The following is a 21,288-nucleotide window of genomic DNA, read 5'->3' as shown; positions in this document are numbered from 1 at the left end:
CACTGGGAATATGACAAGGCAGAAAAACAGAAAAATGTCTATATTAATAATGGTCTTGGAAAAAGGAAAAGATTTCTTCTGGTCAGAAACTTTCAGGATCTGATACACATATATCTTCCAATCACTATTTTTGTTGCTATTTGCCTGGAGGCAAAGCAGAGGGAGCTAGGTAGGAGTATTTTCTCCAGGGCTGTCTTTAGCAACTTACTTCTATCAGAGGGAGGGCTTTAAACAGTACTATCATAACATAAGCAATGCATTTGTAGCTGTGTTGGTCCCAGGTTATTAGAGAGACATGGTGGGTGAGGTAATGTATTTTATTGGACCAACTTCCATTGGTGAGAGTCACAAGCTTTCTAGCCACACAGAGCTCTTCTTCAGGTCTGGGAAAGGAGCTCCCAGCATCACAGCAAAATGCAAGGTGGAACAAATTCTTTAGGATAAGTACTTAGCATATAATGTAAGGGATCATGCAAGGTAGAGTAGCCCATTAAATTCATTACTCTGCTAGACACTAAAAATCACAGACTGAATAAAGACACTGGATTTATGTCTAATTACAATAATCTGTAACCCACTAACCCCCTCTTTTTATTCTATGACTACAAAAGTATTAACGGGCCACACAACCTTGAATGGTCCCTTACAATATGTGCTAAGAACTTATGCCAAACAATCTTTTCCACCTTGCATTTTGCTGTGATGCTGCGAGTTCCTTTCCCAGGCCTGAAGAAGAGCTCTGTGGGTATGTCTACATAGCAAAGAAAATCCCGCAGCTGGCCCTTGCCAGCCAATTTGGGCTCATGACGCTCAGGCTGTGGTGCTGTTTCACTGCTGTGTAGACTTCCAGGCTCGAGCTGGAGCTCAGGCTCTAGCACCCTGCGGAATAGTAGGGTCTCAGAGCTCGGGCTCCAGGCAAGCCCAGAAGTCTACACAGCAATGTAATAGACCCACAGCCATTGGCGCCGACTCCGTGGATGCTCCGGAGCTGGAGTACCCATGGGGAAAAATTGGTGGGTGCCTCGCCCCCCTACCCCAGCTCACCTCCACTCCGCCTCCGCCTGCTCCCCTGAGCACACCGCGTCCCCACTTCTCCCCCTAGCTCCCAACTCTTGCTGCCGCAAAACAGCTGTTTCGTGGCGGAAAGCATTGGGAGGGAGGGGGAGGAGGGGGAATGTGGAAAGAAGTGGGGATGGGGCAGGGATTTGGGGAAGGGGCTGGAATGGGGGGGCAGGGCAGGGGTGGAGTCGGGGTGGGGCTGAGGGCAAGCACCCACCGGTGCCAGGAAAAGTTGGCGCCTATGCCCACAGCCTGAGCTTCGCAAGCCCGAGTCGGCTAGCACGGGCCTGTCATGGGTTTCTCTTTGCTGTGTAGTCATTCCTTTTGTGGCTCAAAAGCTTGTCTCTCTCACCAACAGAAGTTGGTTCAATAAAAGATATTACCTCACCCACCTTGTCTCTCTAACAACACCGGCATAGCAAGAGAAGGCCATGCTTGAGAGCAGTAGATGCTGCTTCATCCTTCTCTCTATCATCCCTTGAGGAAGGAATCTTCCTTCCAAACACAAAAACACAATTAACCAGATTCACTGTATTCTTCACGTCCACTACCTCACAATTTGGAAGCGTCAATCTGCTTTCTGTTTGGATACATTATAAAATTTCTGTCCTCTTTGAGCCATTTGTGTTTGCAGGAACACTCTGACCAGACCAGAATTACATTCTCAAAGACAGAATGTAAAAGAGTGCTAAGCCTTTTTTGGTGATGATACAGAACACCATACGGCTGTCTTATCCTTGTCTCTTGCTTTGAGTCTATGTCTTCAGCAAATTTGGCCAGATGTCAAGGGCTTTTACAGCCATGTGCAGTATAGTGTCATACACATTTGGAGAGGAGTTTTTTCTGGATCTTTTCTATGTTCTCCTCGACTTTGGAATTCTAATGATAAAGAGAAATACAAGGATTTGCTTCTTGAGCATAGAGGATTTCTTTCTGTGGGACTTTCATTTCTTTTACTTCTGGAAGAAACCAGAGTAAACCAAGAATAATGATAGATTCCTTTTCTTTGACATGGTTTTCTAAACCACTAAGGTCCTGAAATAATCCTTACGTGAAAAGCAGTTAGATAAAATTTGAGACTAACCATATGGGGACAGCATTTGGACTCTCTCATATTAGAATGTGAAATATTTTAATGTACTAAAATCCCAGAAGGCAGGGGGTGGAGGTGTGTGAGGGGAGGAGGGAATGTTTACCTTAGAGGCACCAGGGGATGGATGAATTCCTGAGTAATTAAAGTCCTTGTTGCTTGTGACCTAAGGAACTGAATAGGTTAATAGCAATCAAGAGATGGATCTGCTGTGCTTAGTCACACAGAAGATGGTAGAGTACTTACTCTGAATAAAGGGCCCTGAGTGAAAAAAATGTGTTTTTGTAGAAGAGTCACATATGAGAATAAAGACACAGGAATTTTTCTGAATTTTATCCCTGAGAGAAACTGGGTGCTGGGCTAGAATAAATGAAGGCTGTTTTACCTCTGACTGATATGCAGTGTTGGCAGCAACTGGGGGCTCCCTGTGCTGAATGTCTATCATGGATGAGGCAGGGCCAAGAAGAATGTGAAGGGTTGTCATTGGATGGTGACTATTGAAACAAGCTAATAAAAAATTAGTTATAGAAAAGGTTCCAGAGAAATGTTTCCATATTTTGTTGGGTTTTATTTTTTAATGCACTGCAGGTTAAGGTGGCAAGAAGTTTGAATATCATCCATGCAGCTGCTAGGAGGCAGAACAAATTTAGGAAGAGAGGACCTGCGAAAAATGTTTTTTTTCTTACCTCTCAAAATTACACTATTCCAAACCCTAGGTTAGGCAATATTCAGTCCTGAACTAGTTACAGGTTTCACAATCTAGATATCTTACCAGCTTTCAGAACTAGCAATACTAGAAAGTAGCTATCCCCAACTTTCCAATGGCTTACTTTTACCCTTGGAAGACTGCAAAATAAAGGATTTTAAGATAGATATTTATATGCATAGAAATGTTACTTTAAGTCCTTTTTAGAAGCCCTTTACACATACTGCCCAAAATATTCACACTCAGTGAGAGTTCTAAGTAGGATTTGCAGTCCACTGTGCTGAACGCTGTACAAACACAGAAAAGAGACGATCACTATCCTAAAGAGTTTACTCTCTATAACAAGGGTTGGCAAACTTTTTGGCCTAAGGGCCACATCAAGGAATAGAAATTGTATGGCAGGCCATGAATGCTCACAAAATAGAGGTTGGGGTGTGGGGGTCGGGGGGGCGGGCTCTGGGTGGGGCAGGGATGAGGAGTTTGGAGTGTAGGAGAGTGCTCTGGGCTGGGACCGAGGGGTTCGGAGGACGGGAGGGGGATCAAGGCTGGGGCAGGGGTGCAGGAAGGGGTGCAAGTTCCAGCTGGGGGTGAGGGATCTGGGGTGGGGCTGCGGATCAGGAGTTTGGGGTGCACGAGGGTGCTCCGAGCTGGGATTGAGGGGTTTGGAGAGTGGGAGGGGGATCGCGGCTGGAGGAGGGGGTTGGGGTGTGGGGAGAGGCTCAGGGGGTACATGCGCCAAGTGGCGCTTACCTGAAGTGGCTCCTGGAAGCAGTCGCATGTCTCTTCTCCAACTCCTAAGGGGAGGCACGGCCAGGGAGCTCTGCACGGTGACCCATCTGTAGGCACCGTCCCTGCAGCTCTCATTGGAGTGCATAGGAGCCGGAGTGGGGCCATGCCGCAGCTTCCAGGAGCCGCGTGGTATGGCCCCCACCCTGTGCCCCGACTGAAGTGAGGCCGAGCTGCATGGTGTGGCCCCACCCCTGCACCCTAGACAGAGTGGGGCCAAGCCGCATGGTCCTGCCTCTGACCCAGCGCCCCAGCCAGAGTGGGGCCCAGCTAAAAATGGCTTGCGGGCCGCATCCGGCCCACAAGCTGTAGTTTGCCCACCCCTGCTCTAAAGACACAACTAGATGAAGGGGTGGGAATGCAGATGAATATGGTGAAGAATTGGCACAACTTTGTTATTGTATTGTAGATGTGGTTTCGGTTTGGTTTAGGCCAGGTTGTTTTTTGTTGGGAGTAAGAGGAAGGAATTAGGAAAGGAGAAGAGAAATAGTTGCAGCTCATGACCTGTCTAGCCATAATCATCACGCTGGGTATCGTAGGCATCAGGACTGAGAAGAATCTCATGGACTTGAAAGAAGAGGAGCTAGTGGCTGTTTGGATTTTATCAGGGAGCTTTCCCAAGCATAAGGCGTTGCATAGGAGAAAGTACAGAAGTATTTAAGGGAGAAGCTGAGGGTACGTCCAGACTACCCGACAGATCAGCAGGTAGCGGTCTATCTATCGGGGATTGATATATCACGTCCCCAAACGCACTCCCGTCAACTCCAGAACTCCACCAGGGCGAGCAGCGGAAACGGAGTCAACGGGGGAGCTGCGGCCATCGATTCCGTGCCGTGAGGATGGGAGGTAAGTCGAAATAAGACATGTCGACTTCAGCTACGCTGTTCCCGTAGCTGAAGTTGCTTATATTACATCGACTTTCCCCTCCCCTCCAGTGTAGACCAGGCCTGACTGATGGTTAGTAAAACTCCCAGAGACCTCAAGATAATAAAACTTTAAGGTCACACTATTTTTACCTACAAAAAAAGCTATTTAAAGTCAAATTTAGAGGTTTTTATAGCTTCTACTGAACCTACAGTAAGATTCAAGGCAAATAAGACACCTGGGCTTCACAGGTGGAGAGATACCACAGTATATTTTCTCTAAGACAGTACAGTACTTTCATAATATATAATATAAAGAGAATATATGATGGTATGCATCAGTGTAAGAGTTTTATCAGCACTTATTTAGAAGACTTGATTAGCTTACTTGTGGCTTCACTACTCATTAGTAATGTACTGCAAACTTACACCAGTAAAAGCTTTACACCACATTACTTCACTGAGGTCTGTGTAATAATATAGATATGTGTACCCAAACATACTTGTGTGTATTTGTTTTTAAATAGTTTGATAGTGCTCAGATACACAAGAGCTCAGCATTAGTTATCCTGTAATATTAGCAACTGCATACAGCCTGCACACGGAAATGCAACGATTTCACAGGTCACACAACAATGCACACCTATGTGCAGGAGAGTACTTCCCTAAACTTTGTTTGGAAGTTTATATTTAGAGATTTAAGTGAAGTCATGATTAAGTCACTTATTAGGCTAAGAGTTTCAATTCATTAAAACAGGCTATATATACAGTATATTTATGTGCTGGAGTCCTCAACTACCAACCACATTTTTCCCCCTTAGTGTAACAAAATAAATCAGATACAAATCTAACTTGAATTGGGAAAAAAAAGATGCACCATTCAAATCATTCCATCCAACCTATTTATACAAATGTCTTTCAATCATTAATTGCCTCCACACAATCACCATTCTGCTCAGCATTAACTCCTAGTGAAGAATAATATTTATGAAGGACAGTCTTGTACAAGCCCCCAACGTCTCCCCCAAGATAATTTGTCATCTTGGTTCCAATTATACATACAAATAAGCATCCTATCTGTGCTTTGTATTTCTCTGAAAGTAGAAACTGTGCTCCCCTGTAATGAAACTACTTCATGAACAAAGTTATGTTGACGGCCCTTTCAAGAAGAAAACAATTCCAAATCAAAAGGAAAAAATAATGCCAAAGTGGTTCACAAACAAGCATCTCAATATCATAGGTTCCATTCTATGCATCCGAAGAAGTGAGCTGTAGCTCACGAAAGCTCATGCTTAAATAAATTTGTTAGTCTTTAAGGTGCCACAAGTACTCCTGTTTTTTTTTTTGCGGATACAGACTAACATAGCTGCTACTCTGAAATATCAAAGATGTTAATGAAAACATTCCTTACATAGTTACAGCAAAAATATTAAAATTATAAGTTTTGATGTTAAAGTCATAGCTGAAAGATTCCAGTAAGAACCAGGAATTAAGTGAAATTCTGTCAATGAGGACAAAAATACACATAGGAAAACAAGACCTTAGTGGAAAAAATAAAATCTCTAAATGTTTACCTTTTGAAACACGATACACAGTGCATTTTGGTCTATGTCCTGAAGTGATTGGCAGCTTTATGAAGTTACAACTAATGGATGTTGTGACACTATGCTCCATATTCTTCATAGAGATATGCTTATGATATGAATATGGCATAACTAAGATATGTTTTATGCAAGATGGGTCATGTGAGGTATCAATGGAAATGTTATGATTTACTGAATGAGATTATCTAATTTGTATGCACGTATCATTTCTGTATCTGAAGTTAGGAATATAGATTATGTAACAATTAAAACTGTGTTTTCACCTGGGGAATGCCCACCAGACAGTATGCAATCAGCCTGGAATGGGCCATTAGGGAGAAAAATAGAATTCTGAAAATACTAATCTCCCTCCTTCCTGAGAAGTTTCCTGGGATGATGCTTTGACACTGGAAAGTCATGTGATCATGTCACATCATACTGGACACCATCTTGGACAGTGGTATTTTTCCACTAGGAGGGGATGGGAGTCAAACTTGGAAACAAAGGATTCCCGCCATATGCAAATCCTATTGAAGGCTAGAGAGTGAGTTAATCTAGGTTCTTCTCCACAGCCTCCCTGCCCAAGAAGGAAGGCTGTTGAAAAAAACATCAAGAGACAAAGGAAATAAGCTGGGGGGGGCAGGGACTGAGCCCATGCGAGAAAGCTCTAGCCTGTGAAAGGAATACCTGGAGATTTAAACTTCAAGCAGGTCAGTTTACCTTCAAGAAACTCTGCAAGCTGCACAAAACAACAATTAGGGTGAGACTGGGCTACCATTCGCCAGTTAATTTAGTGTACTAAGTTTAGGTTGCGGGTTTTGTTTTATTTGCTCAGTAATCTGCTTTGATCTGTTTGCTATCTCTTATAATCACTTAAAATCTATCTTTTGTAGTTAATAAACTTGTTTTTTGTTTATTCTAAAACCCAGTTTGTGCAATTCATAACGGGGGGTGGAGGGAAACTGTGCATATGTTCCTCCATATTGAAGGAGGGGGTGGATTTCATGAGCTTACGCTGTACAGATCTCTATACAGTGCAAGACAACATAATTTGGGGTTTATATTTCACAGGGTGTGTGCACCTGAGTGCTGGGCAATTCCCTAGCAGAAAGCCTTCCCATGCAGCACCGATTTCAGTATCAGTGTCATTCTGCAGCTGGCTGTGTCCTTACCTGTGTGTGTGCACGCAGCAGGACAGGGTGAGGGAGCCCAGGCTGGTAGGACGGGTGGATTCAGTGGAACCCCAGTACATCAGGTGGCACCCCAGGGGCCAGGGGGAGACCCATCACAGATGTGATGTCTAAGAAAGTTTTTAATTCATGGGTGGAACACCTTATCTATAAATTACTATTTTTTACCAAGCAAACATGCAATTTCCACTGCTTTTTCACATCAGCACAATTGCTAATTGCAACAGAACTGCTCATGCCTGTACTCCTTTCATATTTCGCTTAAAATAAACATTAAAAATCTGGCACATTAACGGTATCACAGGCTGATTGTTTTAATGTGAAAAATACACTAAATGTCAAGCAACCCAACATGAAGTGCTATTAAAAGCAGTGTCAGTTCACTATTTTTAAAAAGGAAAAGTGAAATATAATGTATAATCACAGTGGACACAAAATGCCAACATCATATATTGGGCATAAAGCAGAATGACTTCATTTGTAATGCAGATGTTTACAGCCGCACCGGCCTACAGACTACTGGGGCCACTGTCCACAGATGGCATCTTACACTTTTCAGACACGTCATGAGAATGCCACAACATGTTCCAGCGAATGCCATTCTCCCGGTGGCTTGTAACATCCGGGATAAAATTCCACCAACCAAGGGAGGGAGGTGGCCCAGAGGCAGATGCCCTATTAAAATGGGTTCATCAAGTCTGTTCCAATGTTGGACTCTCTGGCCATCAAGCCCTTGTGGCTGCACAGGAATGGACCAAAGAGTGAACAATCGCTAAAGCCAACCGTTTGGCTAAGCGTTGAAGAGGACATCTACGAAGTTATTTTTTATTAAAAACTGAAAGTTAAAAGCAGCACAGCAAAGACCAAAGTGCTCTTAAAACAAATTGGAATGGTTCTGAATTAGAAACTAAACCAATCAGAAACTTACTTTTGTTTATTACTCTAGTTAAAAATATGGAACAACCACCATGGAAGAAGTATAAAGACCAAAGGATAAAAGGGGGCAAGAGGAAAAGTGAACACTGTCTATTTAATATGTATATATCACATTAAATAAAATTAGAGAAAGTCAAAATAAAGCAAACACATAATTCCAGGAAAATGATATATCATTCTGGCTTCAATCTTATTATGATGTCAGAAAACTCCAATATAGTTATAACCATGAAATGCACCATTATCTAGCACTTATTCCAAAACATATTTATATCACATTAACACTGATGCCATGTCATATTAAAGATAGTAAGCTGAATATTGCAGAAATTTACTTATCCACTTGTGAAAATGTCATAGCCCTACTATTTGTTATCAGCAAATGACACTACTCTACATCAATACTGTATAAGAGAGGAAATGTGTACTTTCATACAACACACAACTCACTTTATGGACCCTTAAAACCTTGGTTGCTATTCGTGAAAGAACGCTACAATATCGTCACCCCTTTTCACAACACGATCTTGCAACAACTAGCATAAGTTATTTTCTTAAGTAAAGAGAATAGAGACAGTACTAGGCCTCCACCTTCTTTTTCATTATTTTAGATTTCCTCTTCACTTCTCTGTCTTCCTGACAAAATTCTTGGAGATGGACCAATCTAGGGAGAATGTAAATGCATCAAGAGCATACATTTCATTTGCTCTGAATAGATCAATTATAAAAAGAGAGAGTAGTGAAAAAGGCCTCAAGGCTACAAAAAGAATGGACATAAAATACAAGTAGGAACCAGTTGCTGTCCCTACACAATCCCCATCAATAATCCTGCACATTTGGATTTTTAAAAAAAGGCATTGTCAAGATATTTTATGATCTGAAAATATTTTCCTCTCGCTGCTATTTATAAAACACCTTGGAACCTGAACACTATTTTTCCATTATACGTATACACTGGTTTGCTATTGTAAGACTGCTCATGATTGCAGGCCTAATATTGATCTTTTTTAAAAAAACAAAAATAAGAGCATTGAAGTGTGAGTTCATTTAAAGTAAAATACACATATAGGGTCTGCAAAAGATATAAGGAAAAAAGTAGGTTAAATATTTTAGAACTATTAACCTTGTCAGTGACCTTTAGCTACACAACAACACCCTTTGTCAAACTACAGCAGGGGCAGGCAACCTATGGCACGGGTGCCGAAGGCAGCACGCAAGCTGATTTTCAGTGGCACTCTCACTGCCCGGGTCCTGGCCACCAGTCCGGGGGGGGCTCTGCATTTTAATTTAATTTTAAATTAAGTTTCTTAAACATTTTAAAAGCCTTATTTACTTTACATATAACAATAGTTTAATTATATATTATAGACTTATAGAAAGAGACCTCCTAAAAATGTTAAAATGTATTACTGGCACGTGAAACCTTAAAGTAGAGTGAATAAATGAAGACTTGGCACACCACTTCTGAAAGGCTGCTGACCTCTGAACTACATCAATGAGAAGACAGATCACAAATTCCAGATCCAGAAATCACAGCGGTAAATATAGTTTACTGAGCACTTTATTCTAATTTACAAGAAAGATTAATATACTGTGTGTTAAATTTATTATGGAATGTTCAGTGATTGTAAAGTGACACAAGTGGATGAAGTGACTCTTCTATCTTTAAAATGCAAAGTCCGCAGGCATCCTCTCAAAGGAGTTCTACAAAATAGGTTCATATAGAGATATACAGGCACACACACAAGCATGCGCACATCCACACTTCTAAAAGTGCAGCTGTAGCTTAAAGTGCTGAATGTACCAAATAAATGCAAAAGGGGGACAGGAATTTGCGATGTAAATATGACGTTTTTCCTTCTTTTACAGGTTCTTGAAAAGCAGACTCCCTCCCCATGACTGCTGGTCCCAGCTCTCTAATGGCTGCAGTCAGAACTCTGCTGGCAACTTCATGTATCCACTACTGAATAGCCAAAGAACATGCAGGCTTAGGCTACCTGCAGAGAGGGGATACAGCAAGAGGTACAGTAAGTGAGCGTATTCCCAATATTATATGATTTTGTAATATGTTTTCTCATGAATGTTATCATCTCTTAAAGGAAGACTGTCCTTCAAAATCATGCAAAATAAAAAACATACATGTTAACACAGAGGATATGCTGAAACTTCCCTTTATTTAGGGCAGTTATCACCCTACCCTACATTTCTAAATTTATATCTAAGTGAATCTACTAAATGAAATGTTTAATAAGATCATACAGAAAAAAATATTTTAATGCTGATGTAGTAGCCCCCCAATCCCAACTACGTAATTCCAATCATAGGGGAAAAGTGTCTCGTATCTGTATTACTTTCCTTTTTGAGGTTGTTGCCCTTCTAATCAACTTGAGGCATCCTTGTCCTAAAGCCTCCATCATCACACTTCCTTGTTAGTTTCGCTTCATATCAGGGCCTCTTAAAAAGAAGGAAACCTGAGAGATAGTAACTAACCCAAGATCATAAAGCAGGATTTTAAGAATTTGAGCCTTCTTAAAAAAAACAGCATTTTTTTTTCATTTTTATTCCCACCTTCTTCCTGCTAAGGATTACTCCTGCCTGACAGGACGGTGTATATTGATCTTGAAAAAAGAACATTCCTTTTCCTCAGGTAGAATCTGCGAACACCAAAGCACCTTTTTCAAAGAGAAGAGAGGCAGAGGGTCAATCTTTCCCTCATCCCTTCCACTCACACTGGGTACAGTTTATGTCAATGCACAAATTCTAACCTCTCCTCTCCTTCCCCTCCTCCCCCCGCCCCTCAGGGTGCAAGCATCCTCTATTAACCCTTCCTGGCCTGGAAAACATGGGACCAAACCAGAGACTCTAATTTAGATCTTTCACCAGGCAGCTCAATGTACCAGAGGAGTCCCATATTCATAGGTGAAAATGGAAACAAAATACAACATGAGACTGAATGTGTGCCCAAACAGTAACTTTACATATAAACATTATGTATATACCATATACAGACTCAATACCTGTGCACAGTAGGTTAAGGATAGAGTTTCACAAACACTTTACCAGTGGTTCTCAAACTTTTTTACTGGTGATCCCTTTCACATAGCAAGCCTTTGAGTGCGACCCCCCCCCTTATAAATTAAAAACACTTTTTTTATATATTTAACACCATTATAAATGCTGAAGGCAAAGAGGGGTTGTGGTGGAGGTTGACAGCTCACGACCCCCCATGTAATAACCTCACACCCTCTGAGGGGTCCTGACCCCCAGTTTGAGAACCCATGCTTTAAATGCTCTTACTTTTATTGTTTAATGTCACCCATTTGTTAGTATAGATTTCTTTTACAAAACAGCTTTTTAAACTGTAATTTTTAAAGGTCATAGAACAGAGGCGGGCAAACTTTTTGGCCTGAGGGCCACATCGAGTTTCCAAAATTGTATGGAGGATCAGTTAGGGGAGGCTGTGCCTTCCGAAACAGCGAGGCGTGGCCCGGCCCCCACCCCCTATCTGACCCCCCCCTGCTTCTCACCCCCTGACGGCCCCCAGGACTCCTGCCCCAGCCAACCCCCCATCCCCTAATGGTCCCCTGGGACTCCTGACCCATCCACACCCCGCTCCCTACCCCTGACTGCCCCCGCCACCCCATCCAACCCCTCTCCTTCCTGACTGCCCCCCCGGGCCCCCGGCCCCCATTCAACCCCCGTTCCCTTCCCTCTGACTGCCCTGACTCCTAGCCACACCCCCGTCCCCTGACCACCACCCCGAACTCCCCTGCCCTCTATCCAACGCCCCCCTTCTCCCTGTCCCCTTACCGCACTGCCTGGAGCACCGGGGCTGGCGGCGCTACAGTTGCGCCGCCCAGAGCACCAGGACAGGCAGCCGCGCCACCCGGCTGGAGCCAACCACGCCACTGCACAGCACAGAGCACCGGGTCAGCCCACATCTCTGCAGCTGCACTGCCACCCAGAGCATTGCGCCGGCGGCGCAGTGAGCTGAGGCTGCAGGGGAGGGGGAATGGCAGGGGAGGGGTCGGGGGCTAGCCTCCCTGGCCAGGAGCTCAGGGGCCAGGCAGGAGGGTCCCGTGGGCCGGACATAGCCCACGGGCCATAGTTTGCCCACCTCTGTCATAGAAGGAAAGTTGATAGATAGATAGATAATATTGTTTCCTACTGTGTAGTGAATAAATTCAGTATATTTTTAGGTTCAGGGAAAAGAAGGTGGATATTTTATAGTAATAATGAAAAACTGTATCTGACAGACTGTGTGAAAGTCTTTATTTGCTGATTTCTGACCCTATAAACTGCGTAACTAATGAATGTCAACTCAAATCACTAAAATAGTAGTATCTCACAATGCTCAAAAATCTCTGAATATTGTAGAAAGTTTACTGTGCATGCACAATATCCAATTCTTAATCTTTATCTTGACCTTTTCAGATTTACCTTTTCCCTTCAAAATACTTAAAACCATGAAGCAACTTATGAACTATGCATTTGCCAAATTTAACTTTTTTTTTTAATCAAGGGCATTTTTAATGGATCATGAGCATAAAATGCATCTTTAAAATCCTTTCCTCCTTTTCTAATTATATATAACAATACTTTAGAGACATAGGTTCATGTTGGTCAGCCATCAGTTTCTTCCCAGAGTTCATACTGTATTTTGACACACATTTTGAGCAACAATATATTTTGATCAGCCACCAGTTTTGTCATAGCATTTGAGCTCCTAAAAATATATTCTAATAGGATTCACCATTTCATCGCCGTACCCTTCACAGAAGCTCTAAAAATCACAGTTAACACCTGTTTCCTGTACTACTTTCACCCCATCATCCTCTCTCCTATCACCACCACCATTTATTTGGCCTAACATTTACAGTTTATATGATATCAAGGTGCGGGGGGATGGATAAATAAAACATCTTATACATCTTAGGCCTTTTCTTCATGACTTTCAATTTATACTCGCAAGAATAACCCAAAGCTTTTCTTACATTTCTCCATTTTGGAAAGGTGACTTAAACAACCCACTCCCCCCACCATTTTCTGTATCTCTCATTGCTCTGATATTTTGTCATGCTAGAACTAGTGAAAAGCAATATCATGGTTTAGTTCTCGTCTTCCCTCACTGTCTCATAAATCCAATTAAACTGCTCATATTATTTTTAAAGCCATGTTTGCCCCACAGCACTTTCTCATTTTTAATTATTTGTCTTTTATCCTATGTTCCCTTAACTTAGATTTCCAGTGCACTGCCATTATGCTTTATTATGTTTACACATTCATTCAAATACATTTTAGATAACATCATTTCAGCTAAAACGCCTGCTTAGGTGTACTAAATTACTAATTACAATTCTGGCAACTCATTTCCAAAATATATAATACTCAGCTGCACACAGATTAAATGATTTAATTCAAATAATATTTTGATTTGAATTGATCTTATGTTGCCCTCAGATGAAATAATTGTATTAACACAAGTTTCTGTTAAAATTAAATCTCAAGCAAAACAGGAGTGAACAGGTTTGGTTATTAAAAGGACCAAAATAGTCACTAAGAGGACATTACATGTCAAAAATCTGAATGTCAAAAATAAAAAAATATTATTTAAAAATATCTATGTAAAACGATACAGCTACTTATAATTATAATAATCTGATTGACAGATAAAATAATTGCTTTAAAAACACTTGAGTCATTTTGTCCTTACCTGCAGGCATGAACCATTATTACTGCATGCAGTGACTGTTCCATTTCCTAGCACAGACTTGAAGAAGCATCACATCTATCTTACAGAATGTGACTAATTTGTGTGTTTGCAATTCCTAAGCTATTTGCAAAGGCCACTCCCTTTCAACATAACAGGATATTTAATGGTTAACCAAATTATAATTTTCTACTAACCTAAATTTAACAGCAACCTTGGTAACTGTAAAATGATTTCCTCTAATACAAAACAAAAAAAATCTAATTTTTGAAACTGAATTTAGAAATCAAGATGCTTTTTGGGTGAAAACAAAAATTAGAACACAGACTGCAACAAGACTATATATAAACCAGTAGTCTGCTGTATTATGATTTGCATGCTGCTGATGATTAGACTTCATTAAAAACAAAAATCAATAACCCTTTGCAAAAGGACACAAAGCTTAACCAAAAACACAGATTCAATCAATACATTACAATAACCAGCATGCAATACATCAACAATATTAGCAAACTGACAACAAAAAAATGCCCTATGCTGCTTCTTTGCAATGCTACACCATTAATTGTCCATGCAAGAGATGTAGCTGTACCTTTCTGAAGAGGACGACTTCTCAGAGTTAACTGACATCAGCAGCTCAATCTTCTGCTTGATTTCTGGAAAAATCAAAAAATATTCACAACCAAGATTGCCTGCCCTTGCTTTCCAAAGTCTTATTATCAAAGGATTTTTTCCTAATCCCTTTTGTTCAGAATGAGGCCACAAGATTCACAGTACTTTTGTAAGGACTGATTCAATGGTGATCAAAACGAAAAAGCTCCAGAGGCATCAGGCCTTGCTAAACTATGCACATGACTGTTTATGAAAGCAGGAAGTACCATTTCTTTTAAGCAGAGGGGTGGTTACTCTTTTGAGGTTGAGCTAACATATTTACTAGATGATTCTTATCATAACAAATTACAAACAGATGCACAAATTCCAGCTTCTACAAAAAATCAAACAAATAGTTTGGGGAGTAAATTATTCTGCAGCTTTGCTACCTAAACATATTTACTACCCTTCTGAATCTTCATTCCAAAAGCCCTGAAAAATATGGCTCTTTGAATTATTTTTGTCACAAAGAATGAAGTATTTAATCACTACTTTAATATATGGATCAGAAATCATAAACAGCATATACTAATATCTGAATTTCTTAAATTAAGATTACAGGGTGCTCTTTCAAATACACTTTGAAGGCCAAATTTAAATTTACCTTCAATTTTTTATTCCTAATACCTTAATTGCCCCTCCTAATGCTCACAACCAATGACCTGCAACACCCATTAGCCAAGCAGGGCTGATACCTAATACTTGTTCTAAAAGAAATGTCTTAACAATGCCATTTAGAACAGAAATATTGAGAGCCAGATCAATTTTACTAACAGACTACGGGGGGTATCCCCATACCATCTGTGATTTCTATTTCATGAGATCTCAAAACCAAATACACATGGACGGTTTTAAAAATAATTTAAGATTATTATGTAGCCAGAAGGTCTATTATTTAAATGCAGCAAAGAGTCCTGTGGCACCTTATAGACTAACAGACGTATTGGAGCATGAGCTTTCGTGGGTGAATACCCACTTCGTTTAAATGTTTCAGATGAAAACCAAAGGGTACTATCATAAAATAAAGTTGACTGATTATAATCTTAAAATCCTATTATAGCAGAGCTAGAAGCACTACCTATATTTAATGTTGACTGACACTTCCCATTCTAAGACCCTGTTTTCAATTGCTTATAACTTTTCTAAACTTTAACTATTCAGGCTGAAATTTTCCATGTCAGGGATCTGCCTCAGGGTACTGCATTTATGTTTCAGCTGAAAAAAAGTTCAGCCATTTCTGAGCACGAGATTAAGAAAAAGCATGTTTTTCCCATGTTAAAATAAAAACGTACAACCAATTCATTAAGAAGCTCTAGCATTACCATGCTTTGGACCAAGGGCTTGAAATTTAGCAAGAAATAGGGTGGGGGTCACCTTGCTGTCTGGGATGTGTCTTTGGCTTTCCCCAAACTGCACAAATTTGGCTAAGTTATAAGCCTCCAAAAAGTCTCAGTTTACACATGCTCAGTAGATTAGAATTTGGTAGATAAATTTTCCAAAGTCCCTCTCTGCACTGACCATACTCCATCATGGGACAGAAGTGATGAAGGGGGGGGGCAGGCAGTGTGGGAAGGGAAGAAGCAGCAGCTGGGATACACAGGAGCAGAGAAGGACAAGAACTGGGACCTGTGCAGGAGATAGAGAGGAACAGAGATGGAAGAGGGCAGAAGTCAAGGTGTGGGAGTATGGATAGGAGCAGAGGGAGGAGGGACAGGATCCAACAGGGACAGGGACAGGAGTGTTGGGATGGGGCATATTGGAGCAGAGACAGGCTGAGGAGGGGAAGAGGGAAAGCAGGGGCAGAAGGATCTAGAACCATTAGAGAACCCTTCCGGACAGAACCTGGAATGAACCCAGGTTCTAAGTCTCTACACCCCTCTGCTGTCAGCAAACAGAAGTGAAATCCACTGGTAGAGCATGTGTCTCAATCCCCTCTAGTGGCTGGTCCACATAGAGGACAGGACAACAGCCAATTACTTCTACCACTCTGTTAGCTCAAGTGGTAGAGGTCTCTCTGCACTATGGATCTGAAGGTCCAAAATCTGCTGATGACTCAAGCTGGGAATTAGTATGGTTCCATATTGCAGAATTTCTGTTTTTCCAGTTTGTTTAAAAACAAAATAAAAATACACACCTGAGGAGATGACAGCCAAAAATCTATGTTAAAAGAACATCAGATTACAAACTTAAGCGCTCAAGCTAGAAAATGCCAGAATTCAGGTTGCCTGTGCAATATTAATTTGGTCCCCACTCATTATATGCATATTCATTATGATACAGACTCATGTCACATATTTTGCCACCCCCCCCCACCCCGAATGGATAGTGCTCTAGGAATGAATCATGCTAGTGTAATGAAGGAGGCAGTTATCTATAGGACTGCTGACTCATTTGTTGCAGAAGTTGGAAGGTAGGTAGTGACTGAGGCAGGGGACCGCAGGAAGAGAAAGGATGGTTTTATGGTTAAGGAAGTTGAATGCCACCCTGGATAATTAGATTTTACCCCTGTCTCTGCCACACAGTCCCTATGTGATGCTGAATAATTCTCTTAAACTAAAATGTTCACAGCTGTCTACTAATTCCGTGTTCCCCATTTTGTGGGTGCCCAACGTGAGACACCTGGGATCAGCTTTGCAGAAATGCCAATTACTAAAACTGAAGTCAACCGGAGCTGTGCTTTGAATATGTAAAGTTCTATTAAAAAAAAAAGGATAAGTATTCCGAAAAAAATAGACTATAAGTATTTCAAGTTGAACACCCAAATTTAGTGGACATGGGTCAGTTTTGCCCCTACTATCTCTGTGGCTCAGTTCCCCAGCTGTAAAATGGGGATAATACTATTGTTTAATCTTACAGAGGTGTTGTTAAGATAAATTCATTAGTATTTTCTAAATCACTCAGACAGGAGGGTTACAGCACCATAAAACACCCAAACAAAAGTAAGACTTGGGGCCACAAACTGAATGAGGACGACAAAAAGACATATTGAGTAACTACCCATTAACTGAATGAGGCAGGAGTCCTGCAAGGGAAACAAATAGTAAATGATCGAGTAATTAAAGACTATACAATAACTTCTCACTTAACATTGTCCCAGTTAACGTTGTTTCATTGCTGATCAATTAGAGAACATGTTCGTTTAAAGTTGCACAATGCTCCCTTATAATGTTGTCTGGCAGCCGCCTGCTTTGTCCACTGCTTGCAGAAAGAGCAGTCTGTTGGAGCTAGCTGGGGGGGGCTTGAACCAGGGTGGACCAGCAGCCCCCCATCAGCTCCCCTAAGTTCCCTGTGGGCAGCCTCGCCGCACTGCCATGTGCTGCTCCTGCCCTCTTCCTTGGAGCTGCTCCTGGGAGCCTCCTGATTGCTTTGCGCGGGGGATGTGGGGGTGCTAATGTCAGGGTGTCCCACTCCTGCTGACCCCCACTTCTTTACCCCTTCTCCACAGGGGGGAGGGGAGACAAGACGGGGCTCAGAACCGAGGGATCTGGCTGGCAGCAGTTGCTGTCTCAACTTGCTGATCTACTTCAAAAGCCAGTGTATTTAGAGTGGGGTCAGCATAATTAAAGGAGCAATGCACGTCTCTCTCTCTCTCACACACATACACACACAGTGTGTGTCTCTCTGGCTCTCTCACACACACATGGTGTGTGTCTCTGGCTCACTCACACACACATGGTGTGTGTCTCTGGCTCTCTCTACCATGCTGTGTCTTCTCCCTACATTAATAACAACGTGTTAACCCTTGAGGGCTCAACCGAGTGCTAGTTCATCATTTAGCAGTAAGGCATTCCCTGGGAAATATCCCATCCTCTGACTCCACCACCTCAACCAAGCTTCACAATCATAATTGCTGTGTACAATATTAAATTGTTTTAAACCTTCAACTGTGTGTGTGTATATATATATATATAGTCTTTTGTCTGGCAAAAAAAAATTCCCTGGAACCTAACCCCCCACTATTTACATTAATTCTTATGGGGAAATTGGATTCGCTTAATATCACTTAGCTTAAAGTAGCCTTTTTCAGGAACATAACTACAATGTTAAGCGAGGAGTTACCACAAGTCAATATAATTTGGGGTTTACACACAAAAGGATGTGTGCACGAGTGCTGAGTACATTCCCAAGCTGAGTCCTCCCATACATACTGATTTCAGTCTGTGTCTGCAGCTGGGGGTGGCCTTACCTGTGTGTGTGCTAGAGAAGTCTGGTGGAATGGGCGGTCTCAGTGGGACCCCAATATATCAGGTGGCATCCTGGATGCGGGGTCCAACTCATCACACTCTTTAGATAGACCTTAATATATTTGAAGACTGATATCAGGTCTGACTTCTTTTCTCAAGACTAAATATTGCCAGCTTTTTAACCTTTCCTCATAGGCCGGGTTTTCTAAACCTTTTATCACTTTTTGCTCTCCTCTGGATTCTCTCCAATTTGCTCACATTTGTCAAACTGTGACACCTAAAATTGGACACAGTACTCCAGCTTTGTCCTCACTAGTATCGAACAGAGCAAAACAGTTACCTCCAGTGTCTTACGTATCACACTCCTGGTCATACACCCCAAAATTATATTAGCCCTTTTCATAACTGCACCACTTGTTGACTCATATGCAATTTGTGATCTACTACAACCCCCAGATCCCTTTCTGCTGTACTACAAAATAGCCAGTTACACCCCATTTTGCATTTGTGCATTTGATTCCCACCCCCCCAACTGGTCATGCTTTGCAGTTATCTTTACTTAATTTCATCTTGTTGATTTTGATCAAGTCTCCTATTTATCAAGGTTATTTTGAGTTCTATTCCCATTCTCCAAAGTGCTAGCTACCCCTCCCAGGTTGGTGTCATCCACAAATTTCATAAATATATGCTCTACTCCATTATCCAAGTGATTAATGAAAATATTGAAAAGTACTGGACCCAGGACACCCCACTAGATACAGCCTCATAGTTTGACAGGGAACCATTGAAAACTACTCTTTGAACATGGTTTTTCAACCAGTTGTGCCTCAACCTTAAACCTTACAATAATTTAATCTAGTACACATTTTCCTTGTTTAATTTGGATATCAAATTAACTTTATTTTATGCTGTCTGTATTGAAAATTAATAACCATTGTAAAAATTATTGGGAGGAGAAGGAAGCTGGAGATTTTGACAGCTGAGTAGGAGACCGTTGGCGCTTTAGCAGCAAGTAAGAATGAGCAGTGATTTTTGTATGCAGGAGACAGTGGAGTCTTAGGGCTAGTCTGCACTGAAAAGTTATATCAACATAGCTACATCTCTCAGGGGTGTGAAAATTCTACTACCCGACAGACACCGTTAAGTCAACGTAACTCCCCGTATAAACATCACTAAGTTGACAGAAGAATTCTTCCATTAACCTAGCTACCACCTCCTTGGGAGGTAGATTACCTACAGCAGGGGTTGGCAACCTACGGCAGGCGTGCCAAAGGTGGCATGCGAGCCGATTTTTGATGGCATGCCGGGCGGGCTGAGGTTCCCGCTGCTGGCCTCTTACCAGCTGGGGTCCCGCCACCGGTCCCACTCAGCACCCGCTGCTGGCCTGGGGGAAGGAACCCCAGGCTGGCAGCGGGCTAAGACCCCAGCTGGCAAGGAGCTGGCAGCCGAAACCCCAGAGCGGCAGCGAGCTAAGCTGCTGAGTCCGCCGCCCCTCTGGGATTCCACCGCCAGCTCCTGCCAGCCAGGGTCCCGCCGCCGGTCCCACTCAGCACCAGCTGCTGGCCTGGGGGATGGAACCCCAAGCTGGCAGTGGGCTGAGACCCCAGCTAGCAGGAACCCGTGGTGGAAACCCCAGAGCGGTGGCGGGTGTCACTGTAGCGATTCAACTGTAGACATAGCCTTACTGGGGAAGAACATATAAACTCCCCCTTTTGGATAAAGGTGAAAGTGATGAATCTGGAAGAGGAGGCAGAATTAATATACCACCCTCAAACCTCTGACAACTAAGTATCTCAATATCTGCCATTGCATGCAATGACACGTAAGCAGAAATCACGTTTTGTTCCTGCTAACATGGTTAAATAATTCATTATTGATTAAGTTAAAACTTAAACATCATTGAGTTTCAGAGTCAACTCTCTTTGGGATAAATGAAAGCAGTTCATGCTTCTCTCACAGCTATTGTCTCAAGTTGTCTCCAGATTTAGGCACACATCACTGTGTTGTTTCACATGTGGTTCACATTCTGAAGATTAACACTGTGGAAGAATTTTCTTTTTAAATGAAAGCTTAGGCCTGGTCTACACTAGGAGTTTATGTCAAATTTAGCAGCGTTAATTCGACTTAACCGTGCACCCGTCCACACCAGGAAGCTAATTAGTTCGACCTAGAGGGCTCTTTAGTTCGAATTCTGTACTCCTCCCCGACGAGGGGAGTAGCCCTAAATTCGACATGGCTATGTCGAATTAGCCTATGTGTGGACGGAAATTGACCTTAGTAGCTCCGGGAGCTATCCCACAGTGCACCACTCTGTTGACGCTCTGGACAGCAGTCCAAGCTTGGATGTTCTGACCAGCCACACAGGAAAAGCCCCGGGAAAATTTGAATTCCTTTTCCTGTCTGGCCAGTTTGAATCTCATTTCCTGTTTGGACATCGTGGCGAGCTCAGCAGCACCAGCAACGATGCAGAGCTCTCCAGCAGAGGAGTCCATGCAATCTCAGAGTAGAAAGAGGGCCCCAGCATGGACTG

General features: G+C 42.2%; 1 protein-coding gene across 12 annotated transcripts in view; it reads right to left on the bottom strand.

Annotated features, from left to right (window-relative positions):
- The window catches only part of SRPK2 (SRSF protein kinase 2), a 273,846-nt gene that overhangs the window by 172,775 nt on the left and 79,783 nt on the right, over nt 1–21,288 (bottom strand). For 7 of the 12 annotated variants that reach the window (XM_039517259.1, XM_039517323.1, XM_039517314.1 and 4 more), the window contains one exon: nt 14,516–14,579. The exons of 3 other annotated variants lie outside the window; for them this stretch is intronic. In XM_039517259.1, coding sequence (XP_039373193.1) covers nt 14,516–14,579 — 64 coding nt within the window. Of the gene's footprint in view, nt 1–13,926; nt 13,998–14,515; nt 14,580–21,288 lie in introns of those variants that run through there. 2 more of the 12 variants (XM_039517302.1, XM_039517276.1) reach the window with 2 other exon arrangements.

Source organism: Mauremys reevesii, linkage group 1 (genome assembly GCF_016161935.1).
Source record: "Mauremys reevesii isolate NIE-2019 linkage group 1, ASM1616193v1, whole genome shotgun sequence".
NCBI classification, from domain to species: Eukaryota; Metazoa; Chordata; order Testudines; family Geoemydidae; genus Mauremys; species Mauremys reevesii.
Note: the sequence above shows the minus strand (reverse complement) of the source record. Positions and strands in the feature narration are given on the sequence as shown.